Below are 19195 nucleotides of genomic sequence, written 5' to 3' on the forward strand. Positions count from 1 at the left end.
GAACAGTTGTAAAATCAGCAGATTCATAGGAGCACTGCTACTGTAGATACAGTACAGTGTGCAGTACAGTGTTACCTGGTCAGGGGCAGTGGTGTGACCTGTCCTAGAGGGGTGGTGGCAGGGGTGGGGGGTTTCAGATCCCCTGCTACCTCTGCTGCAGAGCTGCTGCCAGAGGACTGGGGAGTCTGCGGGCCTTGGAGGGATCCGCCTGAATTTGCTGGAACACAGAGGGAGCTTTAGCTGTGGCCTTTGTTACAACAGATCAGAACGTTTTCATCAGGAGAAACTGGGTTGGGTTTATCTGGAACAAACCACTTATGTTTTGTTTGTACTGGTGATCATGCTTCACCCACTTCTCAGAGCCAATGTGGGGTCCCCCGGGGCTCCAAATTGGGACCACCTCTTTTTGTCAGACAAAACATTGTGATTTGATGATGTCACCGATGATGGAAATGAACTTGTGTATTATATATATATATATATATAAATAAAACAAAGCTGGACATCTGCTAACTTCCTCCAGTTAGCTAACTCCTATTTGGCAGCAAACAATCTGTCAGATCAGTTTTATCATTCAAGGGAAACTGACGAAACCGGTTCACATCGCTGAGTTTCAGAGGCATAGAAACCATTGCACATGGCATGGAATGTAATGGTCTGTTAACCGGCATGAACCAGAAAACAATTCAAAGGCTACAAAATGCAGCAGCCAGACTGCAAACAAAAACTTGGACAAGTGATCACGTTACTCCCCTTTTAACGTCTCCTGGCCACCTGTTATTCAGAATAGATCTTAAGAACTGCCTATTGATTCAAAAAAGCAAGTCATAGCCACAAATGCATTTCTGAATTAGTTGCCCTTTGTCAACTTGCAAATAGTTGGAAGTCCTTAAACTTATTAGTACTTCTCATGTGAAGATGTAAGACTAAGGCTGAGGGAACATCGGAGCAAAAAAGTAAAAATCAGAGGAAAACTAAAAGTGCCCTCCGCCTGCTGAGCTCCATCGTGTTTCTACGCGATCTTGAAGATGGTTAAACTTTTAGAAGTACCATAGAGGGCTTTGGCTGCGGTCAGGTTGTGTATTAGAGAGATATTTTTGGACTTAAGGCCAAAGCAGAGAGAGAGGAGTAGGGAAAGGAGGCAGGAGGAGGGCAAGATTTCTCCGAGGGAATTATGCACTCTGACGGCCCACAGCTCTTTAATATGGAACCGTGGACTTGATCATGTGTTCAGAGGTTCATGCGGAGGGCTGAGCTGGGGGACACAGATGTAATGGGAGAATATATAGTGCACACGTGTCTATACTAAGGGTGGGAAAAAATATCACTGTCATACATTTTGATATTTCTTCTTGTTATACATTACAGATGGACAAGCACCAGCCACTGCCATTTTTATTTCAACAGCTGCTGTTATGAACAGATTCCCCACTGCCATTTTGAAAAGTTTATTGTGTTTTAAAGAGCAACTAATGCACATTGCTTCCTCTTAGCTGTCAAAATTCTGAGAAACAAACATCAAAATGCAGCATATAAGTACGTAATTAGTGCTTTCCTATTACAAATGTGTTAACTTCATCAGGTACAGATATCGTGGTGTATCAGATTGATAACTGTTTTGAAACATTTATTCCATAATCACTGCATTGTGATATTGTAACATTGTGACACTGTGGGCAAAGTATTGCAGTTGTGTCCCTCCTCTAGTCTTTACTGTGGGTGGATTAAGAAAAAAGTGTGCGCAACTTCATCCCCCAGAAAACCTCATCTGGAGATGAATGAGGAGCTTGACAAAGTTGCTGTTGACAGCCCTCTTAAAGAATCATCCGTCAACTCTGAGAATCAAACTGGGGTAAAAACTGGGTTAGTGTGCTCTCTTGTTGTGACACCACATTTCTGTGAATTTCTGTCGAGTTCGAGGAGTGCAGCTACACAACGAGCCCCCAACCAGCTAAAACCAAGGGATACAAACTCCCTGAAGCAGGTTTAATGGAAAGTGTGGCCTGTTCCGGTTAAAAGATGACAAAGACAGAGAAAGAGAGAATACGAAAGTATCCTAATGAGCATTTAGTGTAAGAAGCCTTCCTCTGGAACAGCCTCAGTGGCCTTTTCCTGCACCACACGTTTCCAAAGGAGGGGAAAAAAAAAGAAAGACATAAGCTTTAAAAATTCATGCTAATTCTGAATTATTCAACAATACCCCCTGCCTCTACATCATGGGAGACAGAGAAAGAGAAAGAAAAAGAAAGAGAGAGAGAGAGAGATGGTTATCCCATGATGATGGGAGGAGCAGAGGTGGGACAGAGGGCAAAGTGCCGGTGAGAATTAAGGATTCTTCATTTCCTGGGATATCCCCTCCTAAGACAAATGTGTCCACACACACACACACACACCCACACACACACACATACGTGCGCCACATGGACAAGTGCAAACAACAGAGGGTTTAGCCAAGGTTAAGAGGTTTGCCATTCTTCAAGAGCAGGCGGGCAGACAGTCAGATACCTAATACTCAGCGGTGGGGGTATGAAGACGGGGGTGGGGGATGGGGGGGGGGGGTGGAGAAGAAGAGCGTGAACTCAAGTGTGCTTTGCTCCACATTTAGAGGGAGAGAAGAATGACACAGGAGGAAAAAAATGTGTGTGCCCAAGAAGCATGTGGCTGATGTTTCATGTGTGTGTCAGTGGGTGACATAATCTAGTGGGGTGGCAGTGGTTGTGTGGTGGTGGGGGGGGGTAGTCTGTCAGCTGAGCCAGTTTTGTGAATGAAAGGTGACGATGAGGTCAGGTTTGTTTACATTCTACATTCCAGTCCTCATTAATCACTCTCCACACAGACACGCTCTCCTCCAACCACCTCACCCCAACCCCCCACCCGCTGGACAAACTCCCTCAGTGACATCATTGTGCTGTCAGTCTATATATAGGCTGGCAGGAAGTCAGTAGGACAGCTTTCACTTTGAACCAGGCCATCAAACCTGAGCAAAAACAGAGAAACTCAGTTGATTCCTTCACTGCAAATCTGTGGTACATTTTTAGACTCATGTCGAGTAAGAAATCACTTAGCATTTGTATGTGTAGACTTGAAATCCTAGCATGCATACACGCGTACAAATAGAGTCAAAGTACCAAAAACGCTTTGATGACACTCAATAGAGGACACTGATTTTGCAGAACCATAAGTGAGGCCTTGAAGCAGAAATCTTGAGCTGTCAGTTATGATACAATAGTGTAACCGCTGAAGTCTGGGAACAAGGCTACGCTACAACAAAGTTGGATGAGTCAACAAACATGAGCAAAGAAGACATCTGGACCCACCACAGTTGGAGAAGCAGGTGTAAATAATATCATCGGCGGTGGCTGCATTCCATTCAGCTGCGGCAACCTGGTATTGTATAATCTGGCATGCTGTCACAACGTCATTGCCATCGTGTGATTAGTAACACCTGTGTTAATCTTTCTGCTCTACAAACGCCAGAACTGGAACAGACAGCCAAATATGAAGGATTTCCTTTTGAGGAAAAAACACCCCTCTGGCCTTTGTACAGGAAACGTCAGTCAGATGTCAAAAGTACCCTCAGGTACCTCAGTCGCGTACAGAGCTAGAATAAGTCCGTCTCTAAACAAAGAATTATAATAATTCAGTTTTGATTACTCCTGGGAATGTTTGTCTAAGACGGAACAAAAGTCTGACAGTTTGAGTCACTATCGCCCTCATGTCCACAGTTCCCCCGGTGAATGTAATGTCATATATGAGCGGCAAAATTATGAAAACAAGTAATGATTAACAAATTTTTTTTTATAATGGTTTATAACTTTCAGAACTTTCTGGGAAACATCTGTCTCATAACAACAACAAAAAAAAAAAACCCCAAAAATCCACCTTAACACAAAATATTTATGACTAACTAGCAACATGGCTTGACACAAAACAAACAATAACCAAACTATGATTGTATGATTTTCTCATTAAATCTTGACTGAACCACAAACACTCTGACAAGTATTTACACACCGACCCACCCACGCCCACACGCTGCCCTTATTTACTCCTCTAAAACATCTGCAGGCCTGAAAATTGTTCTGGAGCTGCTTGATGCTTGGAGGTGGAACGGTTGTTGTGGAGGTTCTGCTCTCATCTGGACCACCACTCTTGCATATACGGCAGTGTTTGTGATTGCGTGTTGAAAAGGTGGCGCGAACGTCACCTATATTCACCATTTGTGATTGTCTGAACTCTACAGAACCGTCCCATCAGTTCACATGGAAGACGAGGTACTTTAAGATCCACTGTATTAATGAGACAGTGTTCAACACTCATTCATGTTTATGTGTGTGGTGCATGCATATGTATATGTGTATGCAAATGAAGGCAGATGCTCTTTTCCACCCACCGGGAAAAGCAATCTGCTGTGTCTCAGGCAGGTGAAGTGCTCTGATGTTCTATTTAAAAGCGCGGGTCACTTTTCTCATCTCCACTGCAAATTAGAGGCATGACCTTACGCTCTGTATCGCTCCAACTCTTTCTCTCTCTTCTCCTGATCCTGGTGTCATAATTGTGCAAGGAGAGACACACAGTTTGAGGAGTTAACGCAAAAATAGATAAATAAATAAATAAAATCACCCTTTGTGTTGCAATCCTGCACCCAAACAATATCACTTAACCTCAGTCGCTCTGTAATCAAATAAAAGGCAAGTCTCTGGTTCCAGGTACAAGTGGCGATGGTATCACAGCTCACCTTCATTAAACTGAGGATCCTTTCATCAAACAGCGCCGATGTTCACTCATCTCCAGGGTTTTAAGATGTCTTCATGATATCAATGCTGCATTCTGATTTGTTATTGTTTGGACTGCGGTGCTTTTCTGTTAACTAGATCTTTTGTAGTGGTGATTTTGCAGTGCTGTCCTGCAGATCTGATATTGAACTCAGTGCAATGTTACAATCACCGTTCGATTTAACAACCTGAGACATCAAGAGCCAAATAAACACAAGTCCCTGCAGTCTCACGACCCCTCCTCCTCCCTGGTCATTTTCTTATCTGCTTATATTGAAGACGATGAGGCCTGTTTTCAGAGCTGGCGACCATATTGGAAGCCCACAGCGACGTGCACTGACATGACTAATCCAGGCGTTTTTGGTTTAATTGCTTCATGATTTTAAAGATGTAGCGAATGTGTAAAAACATTTCACATCAAGTCGCTCAAGCTAATAACACAACTTTTGTTTCAGCCTTTTTAACGACCCTGATATCCACTCAGCTGCAAATCCAAAAGCTATCTGCTCACACCTACAGTGATACAAAAACAACAACAGCAATATTTCCTCCTGTTTCCTGCCCTACATGTTGTACACCAGCAAGTTTCTGACACCTTTGCCAAGCTGTTACTGTGGTGATGTTATGTGCTCCATCGCCATGAACACAGATCACACCTGTAGCCTGATCAGGAACACCTGTTGTTTGCCTGCTGACAGATGGGAGAGTGGAGTTAGGAAAAACCCAGCCAAGCGTTTCGTTATTGGGCCTTACCGGGTGAAGGCGGCTGGATCTTGACCTGCTTCCTGTTGTCCCCCCCAGCCATGCTGCCGCCGCTGCTGCTACTGCTGCTGTCTGCTGGCGGCTCCTCTCCTCTCTCCATCTTACACTCGTAGGCAAACAAGTACTGGATGTACTGTTTCTTCAGCGAGCTAGCAGAGCTGCTGGACGTACCCACGTTCAGGGTGGTGGACAGCTCGCGCCACTTCTTGTTCTTGTTTACCTGCGTGGAGTTGAAGGGTTGGGAGGAGAACAACATGTTACTGAGACTCAATGAGACTTAGGAATTCCTTACATTATGGTCCTCAACAAATAGGAATAGACTGCTACAGCATAGTATAAAAAATTCTAACTCTGCCTGTGAAGAAAGGAGTGCTGATTATTCTGGAGGTTCGTGAATTCCAAAGGTTGACAGTCACCTGTCCATATAGTGCTTTTTTTATGGCTTGATTATTTTTGGGGATGTGGAAGAACTGAACTGGTTCCGTATGCAGCCCCTTTTAGATGAAGCTCCAAAATAAAATCAGTGACCAAACACACAGATGCTCTTACGGCTTAATGAGAATAAATAATCATCTTAAGAAAGCCCCCAGGGGAGCAGCTTACATTCATATAATATTTAAGCATTCACATCATCATGTTTGGACCTTTTACTATAATTTCCTGACTTCTCTGAAAGTCCTCTTAATCTGGCTGTGAGTAATGTGAGGTGTCTCTGCTTGTGTGTCACAGGTTTTGGCACACGGGGAGCTTTCTTAGACCATTTTTTGTGTCCACATGCTGGAGAACATAAAGCTGCACGTGAATTTCCTGCCGGTGAGACTATGTTCTCCAATGGCAACAACATCCAGTGTGTTCTCCTGAGCGTTACCATGGCGAGGCCTCCTATCTCCCGGACAGCCATGTAGAGCTTCCAGAGGTCCAGTGACTTCTTCCCCACAGCTGGCAGCTGGGAAACTGGTGTTCCTCTCTCCTCCATGAAGGACAGATATCGCTCCACCCAGCTCCGCCTTTCTGGCTCCCCACCCAGCTCAAACAGCCGCGTGATTTGCTCTCCAGTGAGCGAGGAGGAGTTCGGGTTTGCTTTCTGGCAAGAGATTTAGGAAAGGAGAAAAGTGAGGATTTGGCACATGAATGTGACCTTATGAACACTGTATCTGTGTTAAGGATTGGATGCTTCAATAATCAACCATCCAACTGCATCGATGCAACGTCAAAACATCCATGGGTATTAACATCTTTATACAGTGCACTTATTTCACATCCCCACGGCACATCTCAGTTTCCTGTTTTCCAATTTTTAATGAGCTGTTACCACAGGTGGAGTGAAATGATATTGTCTCTCATCACTTGCAGGCGCCTGCATCACATGGAATCAAATTTTTAGCATGGAGACTTTCAGCAAATGAGGTTTCACTGTCCAAAGAATCAATATAACATCATATTGGGATGAATAATATTCATAAATCACCTGTTTTACTGTATTTGCTGCAACAACTCCCTCCCCACTGACACAGGGAAGCAGTGAAATGACTGAACTAAGCATTTTTTACCTCATGTGAAGCTTGTGCACATTCACATCTCTAAAATTCAACGTCAGTAGACAAACAGCTTTGGCTGGCTTTAGTCCCAGATTGATGCTTTTGTGGTCAGAAACTAATTTTTGATCAAGTAATCAAATCAAAATCCTCCAGTCATCAATAAGTGAACCCAACTGACAGCTCGCAGTGACATTTAATAAATTAGTAAAAGCACATTACTTACGGGGCTGGCGGGAGCCTTGAGGGGCCAGGGGGGACTGCTGATGCTGTCACTGTCGTCGCCATGGTAGGAGGACAAGCTAGCTGGGCTGGGGGAGAGGGGGGACGGCACGGGCAGGGCTCCTCCTGGCGTGGCTGGCTGGGACGCACACTGCTGGGAGCCACCGGTGCTGTTGTTGTTGCTGTGGCCATCTTGTACCTGGCAGACAGAGACGCAGAGCACGCAGCAGCTCAGCTTCACCGCTGTGAGTCACAGCTCAAAGATGGCACCAATACGCCATGACTCAGAGTCAGAGTTTAGCAGATGCGTATATCTTGCCAACCAGGATGTCGGAATACACTCAAGTTGGAGTCATACACTTCACACGAACAGGCTGAGGTGGAAAAAAATACAGTAATGACACAATCAGCTGTATTTGAGCTTACATCTTTAATTAATGGCTGGTTCTGCTCAGATGAGCAACGAGACATCTGTTCTTTCATTAGGAGGAACATTTTGAATTCTTGTAATGGAGTGGTTATAAAAAGGCTACCTTTTGCTTAAGGATGTAATATTCTCTCAAGTCTCCTCCCGTTCTAATCTGTGTTTTTTCCCGCCTTTGCCGATTGCCTTGTGAGTTTCTCGTGTTTATTTAGTAATCACAAAATGACTGTCACGTATGACCTCCAAGCTATAAAGTAAATATTTTTTATTTCAAACTGTCTCCTCTGCATGGGGGCCCCAGATGTGTACTAAAACATTACAAAGGAACTGAATACTGTCTGTAGGTGGGTATTTTTCTGTTTCTTACTCTATAAATGCATGTATGAGTAAGTGTTAAATATACATGTGGATCAGAATACACACACACGTGTGTATATTATATATATATATATATATATATATATATATATATATATATATATATATATATATATATATATATATATATATATATATATATACGTGAAAGGGCTTTTCCAGATCAAGCTTGTCCGCTCCATTCAATCTGATCCAAATTTGAAAATTGACCCAACACCAGTTTCTAATTTATAAGCTGTAGGTCTGACTGTGTCTGTGTGGAAGTGACAAGGATCGTTATTTCACGTGTAGGAAAACTTCAGGATTAATTCAAATATCAATCAAGTAACTCTGTAAAACAAAATGTACTATAACAAATGTATCGCCAAACATTCACTGAGTTATTTCTTATTAAGCTCCATTCTAAAATAATACAGCATCACATGAGAATGAAATGTAAGCCTTTAATCACAATGAAGTCACAAATGTTTCATCTATTGCCTACCTGGTTATCCAGGTGGCTTTGTAACTACTGCTTTCTCCAAATTGGTGGATCTCAATGTCAGGAAGTCTTTGCCTTTTAAGCCCAATTATGGACAAATTTCCTCCTGGCAAATTGTCTCTCCTGCCCCAGGCCAAGATTGTTACTTTACTCTGAAATTATTGCTCCAATCAGTCACAGTTAGCGTTCTAGGGGCTACCTCAGTGTCTGACCACGCTGCTGTCTTCACGCACTATAACCTGAGGAACCCGACTGCTCAGATGAGACACTGGAGCTTTAACGCTTCCATTCTGTCGGATCAAAAGTTCATATCTGACTTTACAGAGCAATTTAAATCAGTTTAATCTGTTCATCTGACCTTTGCAGACGACCCCTCACTGCTTTGGGAAACATCCAAAGCCTTTTCTAGAGGTCCTTTTGGGTCATACGTGTTCGGTGCGAGATGCAAACAAGGTGAGCAAACGGCGGTCTTGAGGTGCTTTGGACCAAGCACCAAACACTGGAGGGCTACGTTCCCTCGAGGGCTTTTTCTCTGTTTGATTCACACCGCCAGTTAGAACGGTCATGTGACGTAAACCGGCCAATGGTATTGGTTATTTTCTCCTCACACAGCTGCTGTACAAGAGTGTGTGGATTTGACAAATTAACGTGACCTTTTATCAAGGTCTTCTAACAAACTCCAAATTCAGGTTTTTACGGTTAGAATCTGAAATTTTCACTGTATATCTCTAAATGTGTAGATAGATATTGTATGACTGCTTCTCACAAATATTCTCTCTTTCTATTAGATTTACAAGTGGATGTCAGACATATTCTCTTCATATCATTGCAGGCGCTGTGCTGGTGTGTCTTCAACAAATGGGGGCGGGGGGGGACCCCCTTCAAAACAGGGTTCCTTCCAGCAGTACCTCTTCCTGTGGGTCCAGACACACCAAAAAGAGGGTCCAGTTCTTTCAGGAACTGTGGAGAAGCAACTTTAGAGGCCAAACTTAAGCTGTGTGAGAGATGTTCTGGGTGGTGAGCTGAGACGTTGTGTGTTGATTTTTTTTAATTGTTGTTTTTATTGCTGCTTTCACACAATTGTAAAAATTCCAAAAAATACACATTAAAAAAATGTGCAGACAAACTTGTTTACAAGTTTATATATATATACACACACACACACACACACACACACATACACACACACACACACACAATAGTTTACAAGTCATGTACACAAGTGACTTGGCCAATAATCTGGATGGAAGCTGCATTTAAGCAATACTCGTGCAGATCAGTGAGAGAGTGAGTCTGTCCAGTGTGCATGTGTGCGTGTGTGTGTGTGTGCGTGTGTGTGTGTGTGTCTGTGTGTGTGTTTGTGTCCGTCGAGGCACATTAATCCTCCAGACATGTGTGTATTAGCGGGTGCATGGAAGAAACTGCAAAAGCGAGAACAACAGCTTGACAAGTTCTTCTGGTCTGTGTGTAGAATGTTCATGTCAGCAAAACCTTATCTTTCTCCCTCTCTCTTTCCCTGTTTCTCTTTTCTATCTCTCTCTTTTTCTCCATCTCTTTCTCTCTTACTCCCCCGCTCTTTCTCTCTCTTGGCAGACAGATCATCTCTTTTGGGAGCACTGGGGGTCTTTCTGGCTGCTCTGACTGCCTTAAATAATTCAAAAGGCCCTACTACCGTAATCAGCAAAAGAAAAGACAGGGATTTGGAGGGAAGAGACGTGTAGTGGATGTGATGGAGGTGTGTGTGTGTGTGTGTGTGTGTGTGTGTGTGTGTGTGTGTGTGTGGGAAGGGCTGTAAAGCAAAAACAAGGGGAGGGGGGAGAAAAGAGCAAAGAGCAGAGTTTTGTTGTTGCTGAGCTGAGCCAAGCCGAGCTGCAATTGTAGGGCAAAATGAGAAGTCAGCATTGTGTATTGGGACGCATTTGAGTTTGTGTGTGTGTGTGTGTGTGTGTGTGTGTGTGTGTGTGTGTGTGTGTGAAAAGGAGGCTCTGAAGAAGAAGTGGTGTTTAAGTGAATGATGGTGATTGTGTGTGTTTGTGAGGGACTGGGAAGGCGAGTGTGTGGCCTCTTGTCTTTATGTCTGTGAGTGTGTGTGGGCACTCTGCTGGCGTGATGTGTTTGAATGCGTGTATATGCATGTGTGTACTGCAGATGCAAAGCTTTCTGTTTCTCCCCTGCCTTTTTTTTTTTTTTTGCAGCTCAGGCTGCCAAAACATCAGCAAGAAGTGAGTGCTGGGGGCAAAAACAAAGCGAGGAAAACATTAGGAATAGTAAATGTTAAACAAATCATTAAATATGGCGAGAAAACAACAGAGAAACAGCCCGCTGTGCTGAGGCAGCATATGCTGATCAGAACTGGTTTGCTTCATTAAGGGAGCAAGATCAAAAAACAACAAAAATAGAGCAAGAGAGAGATGCGGGGAGAGAGATGAGAGGAAGAGGAGGGTCAAGGGGTACCTTTGGTTTGTGAGGCTCGATGGCGGGGCCATTGTCGTCTTTTACGTCTGTTTTCTGCTTCCCATCTGGGCTCATCATCCCATCTCCTGACATTCCTATGGCTCCTTCACAAAGAGTGAGAAAGCATTTGATGTAAAATATATTTGCTCAAAAGTTCTTACACTATAGAATAAAATACATGGATGAGCTTTGTTATTATCATTAAATCTTTTTCACAAAGGGTTGAGAGAGGAGGTGTACTTGTCTTTGTGTCACAGTCGATTCAATATAAGTCTCAAATGAATGGCGTCTTCCGTGTGTGGGCTGAAAGCTGCATGATAATGGTTTGTATGCTCTTACAGAAAAAGGAAGACAATGTAAAAAGGTCTATTGCCTTTCTGTAGTTGACACACTCCGGCCTTTTAAAGTCTGTCCGCTATTCATCTCAAAGAGAAGATTGTAAAAGAAAGAAATAGTTGCTTCACTGTAGAAAGAGAACACTAATGCACTCTTTAAGTCTTGTTGGCTGCTCACATTGTGAGAAATCCATGTTCTCTTCAAAGATGGAACCAGGGGAGACCAGCCTTAAAGAGATGTTGGTTGACAAGACTCGTCTGTTTTCAAAAACATGAGTATACCTTCATGTGGTTTCAAACTGAAGAAGAGTTAAGATCATCAAGACTACTTTTCACAGTGCCAGCTGTATATTTCTTATTAGCTGAAAGAAGGGGTCCTTGGATACAAGGCTCCCCGCTTTATTTTCACTTATGCGCTGCAGCACAGTGGGAAAACTAATGGCTTTTTACTGTGCCCAGGGGCAAACCATATGAGTTCTGAGAGACCTTGGCACTCTAATTCGTTTGAAGTTTTCCAAATGTCACACATTCTGATATTTGGTTTTGAATAAAAGGTGCCTTTCACAGCACATAGTGCTGTCTGCAGTGCCTTTAGCAACAATGCAGCGAGGTGAAGGGCTGAACAAGAAAAAGATGCACCACATTAATCTTTGCTCACTGGAGGGCTAGCTGTGCAACAACACTAAGAGCACTAAGAAAGTAACGAGCTTGATTTCTGTTATTTCTTAGCCATCGCTTTGGCGCTTCTACTCCATTTTTCCCCCTGAATGGGAACAATGGTGAGATGTTGTTCTATACAGTCAACGTAAACATGGGTTCATCTAGAGAGGCTCACTGAATGGCTTGACGTTAATATGAAGGGCTGCCGGGGGAACAAGTTGTTTCCATTTTATTTTTGTGTACATTTCAACGCAAGATGGGTCACTGAAGCAGAGAGGGGTCTTCATTTCACTTTGAACCTTTGTATATCTGTTGATAGTGTGCTGCTGAGGGCTGACAGCTTCTGGGAATAGAATTGCCTATAACAGGAAATTAAGGTAAAACACACAAGACATTCTTTTAGGACGAAATACTGATATTTATATTTCTAATGTCAGCATCTGCTCTCCTTCAAATCAAACACACCGTTAGAAACCACAGACAACGGCCATGTTAGCTTTTATACCTGAGGGCAGCATATTGTAGGATGAACCTTGTGCATTGCTGATGGCTGAGCCGTTGTTGCCCGCTGGCTGGCTGTAGGGGACAGTGGTGGCCATGGTGCTCACCTGACTGCTGCCAGGACCTTGGTAGCTGCTCTGCCTACCACGGGAGAGGAAGAGAAAAGTTAGCAGATTCACCCGGTTTAAATTTAGGATGTAATGGCAGGCTGTGGAGAGAGATACGTGGGTAACAGGGAAGGCTGCAGCAGAGCAGATGCCGCCAAATTGTAGGAAGATCATATTTGGCAGGCCGTTATTGCCGTTCCTTTTTATTCTTGTAGTAACCAAGCAGCATGTACTTTATCTGAAAGTCCCAATAAAAAACACAGTACACAACATATCCCTGATCAAACACAGTCCTTCTACAAGCCTGAAGATGAGCATGCTGCAACAGAAAGAGAAGAAATCCTCCATGTTCCCTTATCATCTCCTCTACAAATCCCCCCTCTCTCCCTCTTCCTCCCTCTCCCACAAGTCATAATTTAACTAATTAAGGTGTGCTTTTGGAGAGGATCATGTTATTTGTTTCCATGGTGACAGCAAAAATCAATTCCGCTCAATCTCTCTCCTTCAGTCTCCCTCGCCTCTCTCCGGCAGCTCGTCACATGGAGCTGTAAGTGACATCAGAGGGGCTTATCTGCAACCTGCTGAATGCCCGTATCTGTATGTGTGTGTGTGCATGCTTGTGCGCATGCTTGCGTGCATGCGTGTACGTGCTTGTGTGCATCTATCATTGCATGTCAGGCAGGCCAAAGCCAGTGACATGGCTGAAAGAGAACACCATGTTTGGAACAATTTGGTCTCCTGCTGACAGAAGATTATCTCCCGGACAACCATAAACTAGACTGAGAGAGGGACGCAGGATGTCAGGACGTCAGGAAAGAGAAAAGGGCCTTAAACCCCGAGGGCTATGGATGCAGCATGCAGCACGAAATATAATTTGGAAAAAGAGGGTGGAAGGAAGAGGTAGAAAGTTCAATGAATGTCGGGACAACGTGGGGAAACAGCAGACCACAAGGAGCAGTATTTGGCCCAAACTGCAGCACTTTTTTCTTCTGTGGACAAAAAGAAAAATACAATCCGGATTTATGTCATTCACATTCCCTCCAAACTGGCATCTTTCTCACTTTCACACACTCACGCAGACACACAGTGTAATACCTCGTGTTGGAACCGATACACATAGCCTAAGAGGAGGGATCGGCTTGGTAAACCTCCCTATAATCTCATCTCACAGATGTAATTAGTCATAGAGCACGGCTGATGATACATATGTAATCCCTCTATGGGGGCCGAGGTGCACAGGGGAGCTCCATGGCAAAGAAACAAGTGCGCACCAAATCCACGCTTATCTGGCCCCCTTTTCCCTATAATGGGGGAAATATAGACTCCTTCACTTGCTGCCTACGTGTTCCCTAAAAAGCTCTGTGAGTCAAGACAGAAATACATTTACCTTTTGATCGTTGCACCTTTTCTTGCAAGTAAAAATGTATTCTGCATGTCAACTCCCACAAAAGCGCGCACTGATAGGCGAAAAACAAGGAAAAAACAAGTTTAGAGTTGCCAAATGCTTTGGAACCTCATTTTTTCCATACTGTAAAATGCCTCTCACCCACCTTAAGCAATATAAGGACATAGTCTCATGCGAATGGTGAAACATCCAATTCAACAACAACAACAACAGCAGTGGTTGGAGGCTTTCAACTGTGGTGCTCTCCCATTATGACTAATTCATGTCATAAAAAAGCCCATTAGAAAGCACTTGATGGAGGCACCGCACAGCGTTTAATCACACTTAATATATGCATGTGCTGCTATTGGGGGAAAAAAAAGCACAGCACATTCATCTTGCTCTCAGGCACCTTTGTGCCGGAGAAAAAAAGGCATCCTGTTGCCGCTGAGAGAGAAAGAGTGAGAGAGGGAGGAGAGAGAAAGCAGCCAGAAATGGAAGGAAAAGGAGGGACAGAAATGGAAGGAGAGGAAGAAAAGAAGAAAAGAGGTAAAGGGTAGGATATTAAGTCAAGAAGAAGCCTGACTAATATGTGTATGAGTCCCTGATGGACCTTTGGGGGGCGCATTTTCAGCTTTGGGCCCCCAAAGCTGCAGGTAATCGCTGTTCCATGAGACTGAGTGAAGGGACACACACACACACACACACACACACACACACACACACACACACACACACACACACACACACACACACTCACGGTCTAGACACCTAACAGCAGCTGAGCCAGACATAAAGCGGTTCCAAGTCATCATCTCATATAGTCAGTTAAGTTAAAGACCTTTGAAATCCATCAATACAAACACACATTCAGTCACTTCAAACTATTAACAAGTGCTTCACTCTTTCCATTCCACTTCATCCATTACATTCACTTCCCTGAGACCCTAAACTCATCCTAGCCTTACCATAATAACTCTGAAGCATAATTATTTACAGCACTGGGTCCTGGTTGTAGTTCTGGAAAAGAAGGGAAGTGCTCACAATACGACTGTTAACAGATTTATGTCGCTGCAACATGAGGAATACCTGCTATCCCTGTCACTCACACACACACGCACACACACACACACACACACACACACACACACACACACACACACACACACACACACATTTATGGCACAAGTCCATTTGTGTGAAGGGCATCAGACAAGGCTGCTTTCACACCACGGGCAGAGTGTGTGTCAGTGTATGTTTGTGTGTTCATGCGTGGGGTGGACGCGGTTGCCAAGGGGATGCCATGGTTACGAGGTGCCAGCCAACCAGCTGACCATGTCTCTCTAGAAGTGGCAGCGGCTTTGTCCTTCATTCATGCTGACAGGCCACGCTGATGCCTCCCAGCGCTGCTAACTGGACGAGACAGCACAAGCTTTGGGACTGCAGGAGTGTGTGTGTGTGTGTGTGTGTGTGTGTGTGTGTGTGTGTGTGTGTGTGTGTGTGTGTGTGTGTGTGTGTGATGACTGTGAGTCCTTCCCCATCGATTCTTCTGCTTTGTGTGTAAGAGTGTGTGGAAGGAAGTGAAGGGAAAAAGAGCCGGAGAAAGGTTGCTGGATGGAGGGATAGAGTGGATCGGCTGGAGGCCATGAATTATATATGGACCCAATCTGTTCTCAGGGCAGCTTGGGCTCATAGCTCCTCCAAACTCCTGACTCAACACACACACACACACACACACACACACACACACACACACACACACACACACACACACACACAAGCACGCACGCACGCAGGAGACCAGAATAAACTCCCCACAAAAAATAAAAGGACAGCTTTTAACATATTAAATCCAGAGAAAAGCTACTCTTTGCTTCTCTATCATCTGCTTCCCAAACATCAAACAGCTCAGGCTGGATGGAGGAGAACCCATTTATTTTGCCCATCTAATGAAAGCAGAGCACACTGCAGCGCTGCCAAGACTGCAAGCGACAAAGCGCCACAGGCAGCATTCCCCGTTCTTGACATTCAAGCGCTGCTCTTATTTATTTAGCAAATTTACTTACTAAGGAGGTCAGAAATGAATTATTTGGCGAGGATTTGCCTTGGAGCACTCCTCTCCTCTCTTCTTTCCTCTTCCAACAATTTTCTCCCTTCAATTTCCCTTTGATTTATGGCTCTTTTTTTTTCTGAGCTTTGCTCTTCTTATACTAAGTGCTTAGTTTTCCTACACAGCCCGTTCCTATAGCTCCAGGAACTTTTTTGTAGAGTGTCGCCGGCAGCGCTGAAAAGTCATTTGAAAAGCCAATTCTGTCCTCAGAAGCTGCTGCCAAGGAAAGCTTATACCTTTTAATACTTTCTGTTCTCCTTTCCTTTCCAAAATTCCCCCACCGACATCAATCCACAGCCCCAAAAATCTTCTTCCGTACCTTTCCTCCCAACTGTACCTCCTCCCCACGGACAGGCTTGACATCGTCCGTATATTATAAACTTCCAACGTACCAGCAACTAAGAGTGGAACGCCTCATCCCGTGGACTTGACATGAAAGCGAGTTGCAGTGGTTATCAGAATAAGTCCCCCAAAAATATAACAAGCAAGATTTTGTGTGACTTTGCATATGGGACAATTTCTAATGGAGCTAGAATGCTGACTCTCTCTCTCACACTGACACTGTTCCCCACTGATCAAACAGTTTAACAGGAAAAAGCTGCACAATTCAGTCTGATTCCAGTCTGGGGGTGGGGTGGGGTGGGGTGGGGTGGGGGCAGTTACACTCACACCACACTTTAAGAAGATTTAATCATGACCCTCGCCTGCAGCCGTGGGATACCAGAAGTGGTTCTCCTCTGTTCATTTGCCATTCTTTTCACTCAGCATAACAAAGCTGGAGTGTTTCTACTGTTTGGGTGTTTGGGTGAGTGTGTGTTTGTGTGTGTGTGTGAGCGTGTGAGTTAGGGAGAGATGGAGATGAGGGATGACAGGAGGAAACAGCAGAGATATAATGAAGGTACATATTACACACACACACACACACACACACACACACACACACACACACACACACACACACACACACACACACACACACACACAAAACAGCGCAAAGGACAAAGAGACCAAGTAAGCTGCCAACTATCCCTGATGTGGAAGGTAGGGAGGGAGCAGGCGGCTGTGGCAGTTCACTCAGGGTTGGTGCTTCAAAGGTGGAAACTAGACATGTGCTACGACTAACAACTTGTTTCTCAGACGGAGAGCAACTAGCTTGGAATGTTTCAGAATGCTGCAGAGCAAACGGGGTACTGGAGCCTTTAACTGCAGGTTTTCGGAGGCCAATTTTCTCCTGATCTCCCTCAGATGTTCTAAAGAGGGATCTGAGGAAGGAAAACATAACAAGTCTGTGCTGGAGACAGAGAAGAACAAAAAGCAAATTGGGAGGAAGAAAGACTGAGAAAGATAAAACAGTCTGGGGAGGATAAGAGAACTGCAGAGAGAGAGAGAGAGAGAGAGAGGGAGAGGGGGAGATAGGGCGATACAGTTGGTGTTAAAAAAATAAAAACAGGTGGGAGGAGAAAGAACACAAGCAGTGGGAAAGAAATGTAAGAGGCAGAATGAGTGACAGAAGACAAGAACAACAGTGATGGTTAGACAGGGGGTGCAGACAGTTTTTTTTTAAAACAAAAATCTCTATTGGAATCCTATTTATTATACAAAGTTGCTTTAATTTTCTTTAACAAATATTCAAAATTCTGAATAAAGAAGACCGAAAAAAATATGTGAACACTGATCCGCTTGGAAGCAAATAATCACCCAGCGAGTTTAGTCTTTTGTTGCCTGCTCAGTCTTTCCTCCAGTGTGGTGGATAATTGGAAAGTCAGCTGGAACATTAACAAGCACCATCAGGGAAGTAAAAGAGGAAAAGAATAGGGACAAAAAAAGAAAAGAAAAGAAAAGCGACACTGATTGAAATATGATATCTGAGAAGAAAAATGAGGGGAACCAGAGGAGAATTATAATGGAAAACTTTTAAAAATGAGGATACAAACACACATTGTGAGGAGATCTGAGTGAGAGAGAGAGCGAGTGTGTGTCCTCCTGCTGAGGCCCCAAAGTGCGACACCTCTGTGGCGTCTCGGTGGATGTGAGACGACTGACGGCCGGTCTGATTGGTCCCAGCAGTGGCGATCATGTCATGCCACTTCCTATTGACGGGCCAGCCATCGCTTAATGGCTCGTCTCACGCCTGCATAGCTCTGTGTGTGTGTGTGTGTGTGTGTGTGTGTGTGTGTGTGTGTGTGCGTGCGCGCGCCTGGCCCCACCATGCTCATAATTAATCACGCATACTGTCAGCTATACAACACCCCCACCCAAATGCCAAGACACTTTGAAACTCAGTCAGTGTGTGATTGCTGAGTTGTTGCTACAGTTAGAATGAATGAGTCAGAGCTTCCGGTGTTGATGAGGATGACTACAGTGATGATGATGATGATGATGACGATGATGATGATGATGATGATGATGATGATGGCAGTAACAGTGAATACAATGACTCCCCTTGTTTTACCCTCACAGGGAGCTTGTGAGAAACATCACGATCAGTTAACCAGCACACAAACACGTGCAGCAGCTGTTGAGTGTCTGAGTAGGCGTGCAGTGAGGGTGGGGGACATACCTATTGTGTTGTGATTGTGAGGGGGGCAGGATGGGTGGATGGTGAGGTCTGGGTGGAGGTGAAGGCAGGGTGGAGGCAGGGTGGGGTATGGTGGTGGGCCAGTGGGTCGTGATGGGTTGAGGTGGCTCCATCTGGGCTGGGGACCTCACATATGGAGGCCGTCTGCAGACAGGCATGATCAGATCCCCCCCCCCCCCCCAAAAAAAACAAAAATGAAACCTCATCTGAAATATCATGGCTGGCCCACAGTCTGAAGTCTGACTCATGCATTATCAGAAAATTGGAAAGAACATTGACAAATGTTAATCTACCATCTCAGCCTGCAGTATTGTGGTGAGTCTGCTCCCATGATGCATTGTTAGGCAAAACTTACACCGATTGGAGGAAGCACTGAAATCCACCCTTCCTCTCAAGACCGCCATGTTTGTACAAGTTCCCTCAGCAGGGTTCAGCAAAAGTTTACTGCCCACACAATCCCACAACAGCCCCGATCTCCAACACTACTAA

The 19195-nt window shown here is 44.4% G+C and overlaps 1 protein-coding gene across 4 annotated transcripts in view; it reads right to left on the bottom strand.

Annotated features, from left to right (window-relative positions):
- The window catches only part of LOC147246812 (AT-rich interactive domain-containing protein 1B-like), a 169818-nt gene that overhangs the window by 7694 nt on the left and 142929 nt on the right, over positions 1-19195 (bottom strand). For 2 of the 4 annotated variants that reach the window (XM_086183314.1, XM_086183313.1), the window contains exons 9-15: positions 18689-18850; positions 12532-12668; positions 11032-11135; positions 7299-7493; positions 6406-6621; positions 5529-5757; positions 76-217 (exon numbers count right to left, since the gene is read on the bottom strand). In XM_086183314.1, the coding sequence (XP_086039440.1) occupies positions 76-217; positions 5529-5757; positions 6406-6621; positions 7299-7493; positions 11032-11135; positions 12532-12668; positions 18689-18850 (1185 nt within the window). The remainder of the gene's footprint in view (positions 1-75; positions 218-5528; positions 5758-6405; positions 6622-7298; positions 7494-11031; positions 11136-12531; positions 12669-18688; positions 18851-19195) is intronic. The other 2 variants (XM_086183316.1, XM_086183315.1) reach the window with 1 other exon arrangement.

The sequence above is a fragment of the Aulostomus chinensis genome, chromosome 17, assembly GCF_037954235.1.
Source record: "Aulostomus chinensis isolate RoL2024-O1b breed Wild chromosome 17, RoL_Achi_v1.0, whole genome shotgun sequence".
Classification (NCBI taxonomy): domain Eukaryota; kingdom Metazoa; phylum Chordata; class Actinopteri; order Syngnathiformes; family Aulostomidae; genus Aulostomus; species Aulostomus chinensis.